This window comes from Coturnix japonica, chromosome 3, assembly GCF_001577835.2.
Source record: "Coturnix japonica isolate 7356 chromosome 3, Coturnix japonica 2.1, whole genome shotgun sequence".
Classification (NCBI taxonomy): Eukaryota; Metazoa; Chordata; class Aves; order Galliformes; family Phasianidae; genus Coturnix; species Coturnix japonica.
In genome coordinates this window covers 23,701,157-23,715,041 of record NC_029518.1, presented here as the reverse complement: position 1 = coordinate 23,715,041, position 13,885 = coordinate 23,701,157, and the positions used below count along the sequence as shown (strand labels likewise).

At 43.0% G+C, this 13,885-nt stretch overlaps 1 protein-coding gene across 1 annotated transcript in view; it reads right to left on the bottom strand.

The window, feature by feature from the left end:
- The window catches only part of EPAS1 (endothelial PAS domain protein 1), a 75,274-nt gene extending 64,677 nt beyond the window's left edge, over positions 1-10,597 (bottom strand). Inside the window, exon 1 of the mRNA XM_015857487.2 lies at positions 10,278-10,597. Coding sequence (XP_015712973.1) covers positions 10,278-10,303 — 26 coding nt within the window. The 5' untranslated portion in view covers positions 10,304-10,597. The remainder of the gene's footprint in view (positions 1-10,277) is intronic.
- Positions 10,598-13,885: the final 3,288 nt, after the last annotated feature.

Below are 13,885 nucleotides of genomic sequence, written 5' to 3'. Positions count from 1 at the left end.
CAAAGTATCCACTCTGAAAGGACAGTGGGAAAAGAGTAATGCCAGTCAGCATGAGGAGACAGTAAAGTAGTAAATCCCAAACCTAGGGTCCCTTGTGAGGTTTCCTTCGTGACAGAGATTCTCTTTAAGAAAGGATGGGAAAAATCACAGCCAGCCAGAACTAGCAGTGCTCCCTTCTTGGATTGCTCCCAATAGAGCCATTCAATGTGAGAATTTCTTCTTGCATTTGTGTCTACAATCATGGTCCAAATGTCATTAAAAAAAGTCTTCGTTCTCGGCAAAATTCATACTGGCTTCAAAGTCAGTGCTCTCCATAATTATGCGAGCCCGATAATACTTTCACTGACATCCCTCAACAAGTATCTTATTTTATCACAGAGGCGTTTGAAAATCTAAGCAGGATCAACAAGGCACAGTATCAGAAGACATCCTGGTATTTGCAACAAATTTGAGATACAAAGTCCGTAACAGTTTGGTACATTCATAGCGACATTCCACATTTAAATATGTAAAAACTCAGACAGGGTTTTTTTCCTAGTGTTTGTTAACACCACACAGACCTTTGAAGTACTGTGACAACAAGCAGCCTGTAGCACCAAGAATTTACTCACAGAGAGGGTAATACAATGGTGAATAGACAGGGCTAAAGGACCAACAACAGCTGCTACAATGTCCGAAGAACAATGGCTGAATGGGGCTGCTTTGTAGTTTATCATACAAATGCAAGTGCGAAGACAACAGCAATACCAAGAGTTTAAGTACCATTTTATAGCATTAAAGACTTTAGATGTGCTAATGATCGAAACAAAATACAAGGAATGTTCCCTAAGCATATTTCCACCACCTTTAGGAAAAAGTCCTTCGGAACCTGACTGCCTACTGAAAACACACGCTCAAGAGCTGCGGTGGATGTCACCTACTAGGATCAGTGCATTTCAAGATACTGTTGCATCTGTTACTGAAAGCAACAGCTTTCATGGGAAAGACAAACATTTCTATCTCTCGACATACATAGGCAGGTTCTCAAGAGCATGACTCTAAAATTATCAGTCCTTTGACAAAAACCGAGTTAGAAATTCAGCAACGTGGGTTTTTTTTTTCCCCCCATCTCTTCCATATTTTGACTTTCCCATTTGTAACATCAAGAACTGCTGATGTAGGGTGGAGTGTGGGAGTTTGCCTTTACTGCTGTGTTTTCCCCCATACTACTGTTTTTCAAAAGCTGTTCCCATAACAAAAGCTACAGAAGATATTTGTCATCTACAAGTCACTCTTCCTGCTTAAACCAAAGACAGCAGAATATTTTCATTGCACACAGTATCTTGTTTGAGCAATTACCAGTTTTGATGGACTGGGCTTGCTCTGAGTGTAAAGCCCCAGGTGACAAAGGCTCCTCGAGTAGCCTAGAAGGGACTTTTTAGTATTTTGGTATAGCAGACAGACTTAAAACTAATCTTCCTGAAAGGAAGGCAGGAACTTGATTCGGGTCAAGCCACCAAAACAAATTCATACACGTCTACCATGGCTTTCAGTAGAAAAATAAACAAATAAAATCTTAAAAACAAAGAACTGAAGAAATCAATCAAATAAATACCAGCAAAATATCTTTCATTATAAGAAGGATGAACAATACCTAAGTCTCATTCAGACTAAATTTAAATAGACCAGTTTGGGATGATCAACATAGTGCAACATGGAAATTCAGTTTGCTTAAAAGTTAAAGTGAAGTGAAAGGTAAAATGTTTCAGCACACTACAGATGCTTTGACAATTTCTCAATCCCATCTCTTTACTTTAGTCTAATATGAGCTCTCATTTCCTCCTTGGGTAGTTATTTACCAAGAAAATATTTTACAGCAAACTTGAGTCTTAAAAAAGTGCACAGCTCCACCAAGTATAACTACAGCTTTTCTAGTTTTTAGTAACTCATTCCTAGAAACTTTCATGTTGTATTTTGCCTTCATTTCCCCAACTCTGACTAATGCATTTTGATATACTATAATGCAAATAACAAACATTTACAGTAGATTAAGTTCATGTTTCACCTGTTTCAAATATTTTCTAAATGATCCTGGTAATCTTATTGCGCATATATCTCCAGACTGCTTGTTATCAAGTGTTGAACGTTACACCCACATGATTCATCCATACAGAGAGCTGCTCAGTTTTAAAATAGAAAATTAAAGGAAAAAAAAAACCAACAACCAAAACCAAACACGCACCTCCCCATACTCTATTTTTAGCTTCTTGTTAAATAATACATTTTACCCAAAACAAACAAATAAACAAAAGAAAAAATAATAAAGAGAAGGTCAGCCTGCACATACTCTAATTTTACAATGTTGTAAAATTTTGTCAAAATACTTGATCACATGGCATTGATTCACATCCAGATGTAAGGGTTGCTGCTCTGCTTTTTGAGCTTTCTATCCTGTTGGAGACGCAGGGAAGTGGAAGAGAGCAACAGGGACAAAACAATCTTTAAAGGAAAAAAGAAAAAAAGCACTGAGGCAGACAGTAGAAGGCACTCTGGCACATAGCACTATTGGCTTTTCTGTAGAAGCAGCAGTAGGGTAACCCAATGGAGCAGTTCAGTAGCAGACAAGATAAATTAGATACCAATGGAGTTCATCCTGTACCCCAAGACTGATACAAAACCAGAGCTGGATGTGTGACAGCTGAGCCTTCCCCCCTGCTACTGCCCTTCCTTCCCCCTTCCCCCCCCCCCCCCCCCATATTGTGGCCCTTCATTCCTGGGAGTGGGAGGACCCTTTCCAAGATCAACAAGACATCCTAGGTGAGTCATGGACATGCAAAGTGGGAGGTCAAGAACATCTATTTCATAGGGTCTGAATCATAGAATCATAGATGTGTGATGGCCAACAGAGCAGCCTCCTTCAGCAAGGAAGAGCTAGAGTTATGCTAACACAAAGGTGGCAGTAAAAATTATTTTCTGAATCCAAAGAAATTTAAGCCTAGATCAATAAGAAATAGCATCTTCTTCCCATCATGCATTTGAAAGTGTTCTTTATCTTGCAGATCTGAAGTGCAGATGCAAATACTTGTCTGGAAGTCATCACTCTTAAAATCACCTTTGTTCCACCACAACTGTAAAATAAGCACTGCTTTCATAGAGAAACATTGGGTGACCTAACCTACACTACTGCTAGCTGGAACAACAAAAAAAGCTGAGAAGACACTTCAGTTCCTGTGAGTTATCATAAGATCTTGGTGGGGCACCAACCCTTCTGCTTACTGACAATATAGTAAGAAAACAAACAAACAGGAATATCCCATCTATATAGCTCATAAACCATCACAGCTGGGTTGTGTCTACTTTGCAGCCTTCATGTATACTGGCCAGGTTTGAAATTCGTGTGGGTCACCACTGAGATTGAGGGATGGATCTCAAGATTTGGGGGGAGGTGTAGACAAGATACATTTATAGACATGCATTTACTTCTCCTGCAACTTGTTTGAAACACCAATAAATCATTGGAATCATTATGAAATAGTCATTTTGGTTCTACAGAGATACGATAAGCACTTGACATTTAGAATAGGTGCTACTTAATGTTTATTTGCTTGAAAGCAGATCACTACACAACATATACACCACAGGATGAAGAAACTAGAGGGGCACGTTTCAACATAATGGTTTCAGGAATGAAAGAGAAAAATGCTACAGATCTCTACTACCCTGTTTTGGTTCCACTCGGAAGATAAATAAGATAACAAATAAGAAAGTCTTTTTCTTCTGCATAGATGTACAGAGCTTATTCACAAAGCTGGAAAATAAGCTGGTATTAATCGCACACCCACAGGCTAACATAAAGCATTTCTGAGTTTTCTGAATTTTTCAGACAATCTTTTTGGAGGCAACACCCTAAACATTCTAATCAAAGAAAACTGCTGATTCCACATATTCGTGCACAGAGGAGGGGTCAAGACCGGGGCACCTCTCTGACTGAAAAACAGGCATAAAAATTCAACTAAAGCAACTTTGCTTCTTGCCTGGCAAAACATTTGGTGAGTTTCTATAGAATAGAATGTTGAATGTTTGCTGTGTCATGTAATGCAGTGGACAGGGAAGCAAAATGGATGTTTTAACCTACCCTAAAGTCCACATAATAACAGTCAAGTGAATTAAATTACAAATCTAACTGCTCTAAGACCTAAATATGTGCATTTAATCAAAATATATTACGGTAGGTTTAGTTTCAGCTACATTTTCTAGGGCTAAATAAAGTCACAAAGAAAAGAACCAAAATCACAATTAGATTTGAGCTCAAGAAGTAAAAAGCATAATTAAATGAGAGTTACTTTGGAACATCACTTATTTATCAGCCAATTGGTTTACTTTGCTTCATTAAACTACTTTTTAAAGGCACAGTAAAATGCAGTTTCCTATTTTACTTACTGAAAAGAGTCCCTGTGAAAAGTAGCCATGTAAATTCAAGGAGGCAGTTATTTGCTGCTATATAAGCAGTCAAGATTTAACACTGAGCAGATAACTATTATATTTCCATTCAAGCAAATGGAGCACAAGACTGACAAATGAGAATTAAAAGTACCAGCTGCACAATAACCATACTTACTTCTGTCTAATTTAAGAGAAAGATTCCATCTACACTGTGGCAGGTACCACAAGTAAAATTATTTATAACTGCAAAGATGACACTACATACAAGACACTATGCATATTGGTGTCATTAACAGAAAAGCATCACTGGATTTCACAATTAGCTTCAGAGAAATAAAACCATTCCATATATTCAAATTATTTTAAAATTCAACCCCTTCATCATTAATTTGCTTATTCTAATGCTTTTTCCAATTGAAACTAAAGTGCATGTTTCTGTACCATTGCTCAAGTGGTGTAACAGATTTAACTTAATACACCTCAATAGAGTTCTTAGCTCTTCACACAGAATGTTAACTTTGTACTACACAGAAAGCTTAACCAGTGCTTTTGGAAAAGGTACACTGAAATTTGACACAGTGTCAAAATGTCTCTCACATCACTGAACCTCTTGATGGAGGTCAAGGGAGCAAATCCCACCCCACCATAAGAGCACAGCAAGTCAGAGACAGCTTCATGAGACTGAATGTGTTCAAGCCTACGGGTCCTGAAGGAACTGGATGATGTGGTTGCCAAGCCACTCTCCATCATATCTAAAAAGTCACAAATGAGAGGCGAAGTCAACAGTGACTGAAATAGGAGAGGAGAAGGTGATCTGAGAGCCAGCAGCTTCACCAAGGGCAAATCATGCCTGACCAGTCTGGCAGCCTTCTATAATAGAGTAACGGCATCAGTAGACAAAGCAAGGGCAACTGATATTATCTACCTGGACTGTGTCATGGTCCTGCACCACATCCTCATCTCTAAATTAGAAATATATGGATTTGACCCTAATGCATTCCACGATTCTATGATTATTGCTTATACTAAAGCATCATCTATGCAAACCAGTTTTTTTTTGTTTGTTTTTTGTTTTCCCTAGATAACAAGCATTCCAGGTTCTGTTGCCACCACTGGCTGTCAAGACTAATTCCATGATAGCAAACAGTTCTTAGAATGCAGAACCATCAAGAAAAATATTCACAGAACTCTTGCAGATGTGACAGTCAACTTCTGGAGAATGTGATTTTACACTTGCCTGCAGATAGATCAAGTTTTTTATAGCAGTTAAATAATTTAAACTTTCTATCCCCACTACACCAAGCAGCATATGTATAGCATATCTTACATATGACCCAGAAACAAAAGTACTGAAGAGTTTTATGAGTTTTACGTCATGTTAAGATACACTACAGAAAGGCAGAAAGATCAATTTTTAATACCTCTTGATGAAACTCCTAAACCAGCAGCATAATCTTCAAATTTCTATTAGCAAATTACACTAATATGCAATATATTCCCCAAGGTCCAAATAGGGTAAACACTACAGAAAATAACCAACAACAGGAGGTGAAACTAACCTATTGTCAAGATACTTGCTACACACATGGAAAACCATCCAGTTGCATCAGTGCAAAGTACAAATCCTGAGGAGTCCAGATATCTTTTGGAGGGCTGCACACACCAGGAAGCATTCACACTGCACACCATGCTCACTGTGAATGCCACCTCATTAAGCTCAAACACTTCAGCTCTGTGGATGGAAGCTCCAGGAGCTGGGCAGCTGAAACTGAGCTTTCCAAGCTGACCAGGAAGCCAAATCAGAGTTCAGCACAACCTGTTACAGGCTGTTGTGGGAAGAAGCAAATGTGGACACTGCAGCCTGGCGTTCCTCATTCAGCCCTTGGGCTGCTCTCTGGTAGAAAAACATCTGTAGAAATACAGCAAGGGTGGTGAATGCAGAAACCAGAAGGACCAAAATCAAATGTCACACTTAAGACTTCTCAAAGCAGTGGCAATGTCATTGCCAATAAGGCTTTATTACTTTTCAGTATAAACCTCTTCTTGGGAATTTATAATTGCCATAGCAAACCTAAAGCAATAGGCACCAGCTCAGGTGTCTATTACTCACCACTTAACCTCCTTCCAAAGGGAACTAAAACATTGATTTGTTTTGAATTAGAATGAGAAAAGGAAATTGCTGGATCCCTCCAGCTGGTAACTGGGCTATAGACAGAATACACAAGCTGCAAACAGCTCCAGCTTCCTAAGTTATTCTACAATGCAGAACAACACCACAATGTATAGAAGCGATGTGGATCAGAAGTCAGTATTTGTTGGCCCCACTCCAACACAGCAGCATAAGCCCAGTCACTCCACAGCTGAATTGGCCACAGTCATTCAAGATGACCTGTACAAGTCAAAGTGCTTGCCTTTTTGTGCTGAGGCATAAATCCAGACATCATATTGTTAACATCCAACAGATTGCTCATCGGAAACTTAGGAGATTACATCACCTTTTGATAAATTCAGTAAGAGAAGCTGTAGGGCAAAGGTTAGCATAGAAGTAATTGGGAGTAAATTAAATGTAAGGGCTATGCATAGGGAAATGCTGAGTAATAACAAAATATGACGTTTTTTTCTTTACACAGTTGAGTAATCTCTGCAATAGTCTACTAAGAAATGAGCTCAAAGCTCCATCTTGAAGTAAATACAGCGAGGTTTACAAGAATATAAGGAAGAATACATACTGGCAAGTAGATGATCTAATCCATCGTCATCACAGCATAACAGATAAACAAGAGGCAGTATATCTGACAATCCTGACCGACCTTAAAATAGAAAGCATACTGGGTGCTATAAAACTGAGACAGTACATTTCCTGAAAACTGCAGTTTAACGCCTTGGCCCATCCAAACTTTTGCATTTCCTGGCATCCAAATTCATCCACTAAAAGCAAGCAGCTACCTGAGCTCTGGAGCGCAGGGTGTCAGGGCCATTTCCTCATCCTTGGGAGGAACAGCCAAGAGTGATTTCAGCTTGGCAGAATCACTTTCTTGAAGTAAAGGTAAGTGGAAACTGAGGCACAAGCTGTCTGTCAGAGGGCCTCAATATCTAATAAAGCCAAATGTGAAAGAGGAACTGAAAATAACCACTTATTTAGCCGATGATGGGAGCAATCTCATTTGTCACTCACTGGACATGAAGAAGTTAAACAGTTTTACACAAACTTACATCCTTCGGGTCACAATACAGACTGCTTTTGAGCTTCAGGTCCAAAATGGTAATTTGTTATTATGTGGGAACCCCTAACACAGAATCTCCATAAGCTGCAAAATTGGTTTATTTCTCATACTACTAGAAAAATCTAAAAAGCCCCAGACAATACAGTTGCAAAGTCCAAACCAAATTATGTATTCTACTCAGTGGTACCAGATCAGTCCTGGTCTCAGACTCTTCTCAAACATATACTGCTGTCTGTCCAGAACAGTCCATTTAACAAACCATCTAATCCTAACAAAATAATAATGTCCCTCATATTAAATTTACAGGAACAAATGAATAGCGAATAATTTAAAAATATCCCAAGATATTCTTAAAAACTGTTCCGATTAAATTGAGACTTATTTACTACTTGTCACCGTGCTACAAAATATTCATAGGTACAGGTTTGTTTGTTTTTTCCCTCCCCACCTTTGATTGTTTAATCAAATTGATTTTCTAGCTTCACCAATTTCCTATATTCTGTATTTAAGACAGCATAGATAATGAACTTTTTGTTAAGTTAAAAACAATAATCGCATTAATCTCAACTAGTTTTAAACGTAAGAAATGACACAATATCGTTAAATGTGCTCGTTCCAGCGAAAGCAACTGCTCTTTCTCATTGACAGACAAAGCTCCAAATGAGAGCCTGAGGATGCTCTTCAACTTAAATGGCCCATTAAAAGAATCTAAGATTATCTTCCACAGAGCATCTGTTTAACAGTAAGAGAACTGCTCTTCTAAACATATGCGCCAGAGTTGCCTGCAAATCCGGTAAACCAGATTACCACCACCACCTTTTTTCCCTGAAATCGATTTATAAGTGCCATTAGCCAGTCAGGTTAGAGTTTCCAGCTGTATATCTAGATAGAAATTGAGAGAATAACACAACAACTGTTGAACTCAAGGCAATAAATCTATTCCACCATAGTAAAAAAAAATAAGAAAATATGTCTCTTGCTTCAACATGCTACAGAGTGCGGTTTTTCCTACAGGCTGAGGTACGTATTCGGACAGACAGAGAGACACAAGCACGGTATCTTAAATCACTCATGTGATACGCTCGCCGTTCTTTCACAAACACCAATTTACACAACAATCCCACGAGCCAGATAACAACTGTTAGCCTACTTCGGAGAGAGACAGAAAGCTGTCACTGGAATGTCACAATATTTACGGAAAATCGAGGACAGGGCAGAGATTAGCAATCAAACACTCGGTTTCTGGTTCCGTGAACTTTCTACGTTGTACCATAAAAGCACTTCTCCAGAGCACTTCAGCGTACTGCGCTGCAACCTCAGGTACCACTCACCCCCCGACTGTGTTTGAATGCTAAACCCAAAGAGATTATGAGTTTCTCATGAAAAGAGGCAATGCAAAGAAGGCAGGGAGTGTGCGGATTGAGAATACACTGCTGCTTCATTCTTCTAACTCCTACAAACTCCTATAAGTTTTTGTAAGCACACCTTACAGTACTGCCATTGTTTGCTCTCTCTGACAAAAGAGGACACGCAGTGCACCCACGTCTTATGCTCTGCACAGAGCCCAGAACAAACTACACTGAAGGTAATTCGCTAATTGTAAACCATTCGAGTTTGAGAAACGGAGACAGGCTGCACGGGAAACATATGGGATGTACGACGATCACTCCCCTATTCCACGGTCACAGAGTGACTCAATAAAAAGGCAGCCTTTCTACAGACCCAAACCAGCGTTTAGTGCATCATCAGCTGGAAGGCACACATGACAAATAGCGAGATAAAATTCTTACTTGGCAAATCACATCTTTTATGAACACGATCTATAGCCAGAACAGAAGTGCAACCTGAGCCAATAATAGAAGCAGCCTTGTGACTGCCTGCTGTAGAAAACAGGCTGAATAAACACCCTGTCTGAGGTTTCGGGGACCTTTATTCCCTCGCTTAGTGCTCACCCTTATAAACTGGCAATCGTGCTGAGCCTCAAGAATCAGCGGGGAAAACACTTTGAAGCGACTACATATGCGTGTTAAATTGCTGTTACTTCTTCATAGAATAGTTCACTGGGGCGAAAGGGAGACGGTCGGCCAGTCCCGGCCCCCGGCTCGCACTGAACGCTGCCTGCCGGGCTCACTACTCGCACCGCCGACCCTCTAGGAAACGTGTGGCACACGAGGAACTCCACGGAAGCTGCGGGTTCTTTCTGATCGAGTGCCCAGCACGAGGCGGCCGCGGGGATGTGCTGAATGAAGTTTATTAGGCTTAGCGCCACTTGCGCACATTCTCACGGTGCGCCAACCGCCTCTAGGCAAAAACGTACGAAGCGCATTTAGCTACAAAGATGCTTCCGTCCACTTGCACACTGAGAGGCCAAAACCGACGGCAAGCCAAAGCGCCTCCGCGACCGCGCTCCCAGGTGCACCTGCCCGGGAGCTCCCGCAACACGGACACGGGCACAGCGCCTTCGCTCCGGGCGGCCGGGCCGGGCCGGGCCCCTTCTCGCTGCTCCCGTCGGGACCGCCCGCGGGTGCTCAAACCCAGCCGGGCCGCCGCCTCCCGCCCGGTCCTCGCGGGGTTCAGCCGCGGCCCCGAGAGGAACGGAGCGGCCCGAGCACCTCGCCCGCAGCTCCTCACCTCTTCTTCTCCTTGTCAGCTGTCATCGCGTCGGCTGTCGGCTCCTGCGCCGCCTCTCGGGCCGGGGCGGGCTCAGCACCTGCACGCGGGACGCGAGACTCCGCGGGCGGCCGGTCGGGGTCGGCTGGGGTCGGCGTGGCCGGCTGTGCCGGGTCGCCCCCGAGGCGGGCGTACAGTCTCAGGACACTGCCGAGGATTGTACGGCCCGCCCGGGGGAGGCAGCGGCGGCGACACGGCAGACGGCAGCGGCTCGGCGGCGGGCTGTGCTGCTCGGCGCCGCCCGCAGTAAGTTCTCACTTTAAACCTTGGGCCGCCGCCGGCCGCGAAGACAGGGCCGGCCCCTCCGCTCCGGCCCCGGCCCGGCCCCGCCGCCGCCGCTGCGCCCGCCAATGGGGGCCGCCAACGCCGCACCCGGCCTCCCCGCCCCCAGCCCCGGCACCCGCCCGGCCGCGGGGCAGCCGAGCTCCCGGCTCCGGGATGCCTTGCGCACCTTCCTTCCCCCGCCGCTTCTTTTCTTTTTACAACTTCTTTCTTTTCCGTAATAAGTCGGCTGGAGCCCTCTACCTCCCCGCGTGTCCCTCCGACGGGGGTGGGGAGGGGGAAGTGCGGTCACACCTGCCCCGCCTAGGCTGAGAGTGCCGGGGACGACCCCGATCCCTGCGTGGGAAAAGTGTGCGTGTTTAGCAAACATCAAAAATAATACTAATAAAAGAAAGGAAAACGAGCAAGCAACACGCACGGCTGGCACCCGTATGCACTGAGCTGCTAGCTCGGGCAGTGCGCATTACGACTGTCCCGGCGTGCGGGAGCAGCGGCTGGGTCGGAGGGCTGCCCTGGGACCGGGCTGCCTGCCCCCGGCTCGTTTGACAGAGCTGTTTTCTACATCATGCTGCCTTCTTGCTATTTCAGCTTTAAAACTCTCCGCTGCTGAAACACAACGAGGTGCAGGCTGTAGCGAGCAGTGGTACAACTCAGCTCATCCCAGCACCTGCTACAACGTGCTGCAGCATCAGTACAAAAACCTGAGGGCTCTCTTACTTATTTACACTAAAGCAAATAATCTTGCTGGACAAGGGGTGATGAAGATTTTTCTGAGATTATCTTTCATCACCATACAGAGTGCAGTCTTATCCTCATGTTTTCTAATGCGTGCCTTACATTCTTCCATCTCAAACCCAAACATACACCTTTGCATGAAGCTGTGCCAGGTTTCTCCTGCTTCTGGAAAATGGCAGACTGCAAGCCGAGTGAGCCCAACTAGATACTGTCCTCGGTCATTCAAATGAGAGAGATTTCCCTATGCCGTGTCCTAGGCCGTTTTGTTTACAATGGGTCAGAGGTTTGTTCTCTTTTATACCATATGGATGTTTAAAGAAATGTATTTGGGTTTGAATTTGCATATTCTGCTCTTGGCTCTGAATAGGGCTACACATGCTTACACAGCAACAGCTTAATTACGTGGTAACAGGTTTGGTTTTTGTTTTTGTTTTCTTGTTATACAACAGAGCCTAAACAAAAGAAACCCACAAATATTTAAAACCTAAATAAACTTAGTTAAACGGAATTTGTGTATGCAGGACTAAATGTAGCCTTCTGGGAATAAAAGAATGCAACAGGATCAAAGAACCAAGTCACTCATTTCCTACATTAAATAGACCTCTTCGTCCTGCATTGATCTCTGCTGATGTCAATGCTCCTCGCTGCATCTTAGACTACTTCACATGGATAAACAACTTGCCTTCAAAAATCAGACAAGACAAGCTTTTCAATTGGCTAACTCCAAACCACGCAGTAAATTTCAAGTATTTCAGGTCTATCCCATTGGCCCAGCTCCTGTGGGCTCTGTCTGTGTGGATATAGCACAGCTGAGCAGCAGCCTCAGCCTCTTGCTCTCTTACTAGCGAGGCCTGGAAGTGCTTTCCCAGTTGCAGCATCACATCCAAGATATTCTCCAAACCCCAGCCTGCCCTTCTCTGTGGGGACACTAGTGGTTACAAGGCAGGGCAGAGCCCAGCACAACCAGAATCTGTCTGCTGCGTCACTAAGGCAAAGCAAGCAAGCCTGAGAGATTCTCACAGCTCCATTACAACTTCAGTTCCTAAAGCTGCCTATACTGTTATTTCTGGCAATCGAGCTCCCCATCTTGACCACAAGGAAAACAAATGTCCTGCCCTCTGGAGCCTGAGCTGTGAATTCCCTCCCTTTCCCATGACTACTCAGAGAGGGAGATTTTTAATAGCATCGTTACTCTGTTTGATGCATTCTGAGACAATCAGGCACCTAGAGAGAGGAAGAAAGCTTTCTCTTTGCTGGAGAACAGTAGAGAAAATCATTTTATTCTAGCTGCACCTCATTACTGTTTTAATCTCCTTTACTGTCAACCAATACTTATTAACAATGTTTTCCATCACAAGGTAGACTTTCCCTGTTCTTAGACGCTTACAGGTTTCAAGGGAAGCCACGCTGTGAATGCATTTACTCTAGAGATGCAATATATAATCTACAGGAGATGACAACTGCCAGGAAAGCCGAGAGAAACCTCAGACAGTTCTGGTTCAAGACAGTAAACACAGCTTGCCTTCTCAATTACTGTCATCCACTTACGGGTTCTGTTTCATACTCCTATATTATTCCTTACATTTTATATCCCATACTCGCCACATTTTAGAGCTAACTTGTAAAAGGTAGACATCATTTGGAGGGAGGCTCGTGGAAGGAGGAAAGGTACTCAGGAAATTTCATGAGCTAACCTAAACAGCAGTTAGCTACTGTTAAACCTACCCTGTCAAGTTCTGCAGCAGAATCAACATAGCATCAACATAACAGGAATTCATCTAGATATGCTTCCTCACCCTTAGTGATCAGGTTAAAAATAAGTAGTTATGTTGTCCTCTCTGTTTTGGAAATTACAGGAGGTGACCCACATTGTTCCCTTGTGAATGCCCTAGAGATGCTATAGGAACAGTAAGTTCTTGCTTTCCCAAGAGCAATCTTAAGATGACAGGCACTGAAAACAACCTGTTATCATCTGCCAGCGCACCAGTGGTTTGTTCCCAAAGGGCCCCTCAAGTTAACAGGGGATCAGCTTATGTCAATCTCTCTTGGACTAGACTCTAGGGAGAACACAAATGGAAGACTTACAAAAAATAAAACCACAGACAAATTTCATGATTCACTCTCAGGTCAAACTGCAATAATTTAGAAAATCTGCATTTAGTAGGGACTGGGCCACTGGAGCTCAGCTCATCCCAAGGCAGGATGCTCTATCACCTGGACAAGAAGCCAGCAGGCTCCTGCGTGTTGCCCTTCATTCTGAAACATACCACTGATTTAAGACCACTTATGCTATATCATATATTCTCAGGCTATAGATACACATGCAATCAACCATCCAAATCAGCACACGTCCTGATTTGAATGTGCATAGTTATCAGCTGTGAAGGAACACCAATGCTTTGTGTTATGTATGCATGCTACTGGCACCTGTATTTACTGAAAGGTTATTGGTAAAACATAGCAGACAAGATTGTTCAGCAGTTAATGCTCCGGGGATACATGACTACTCCATCCCTTACAAGGAAGGTATTATGATTAAAATTAAAAGCAGC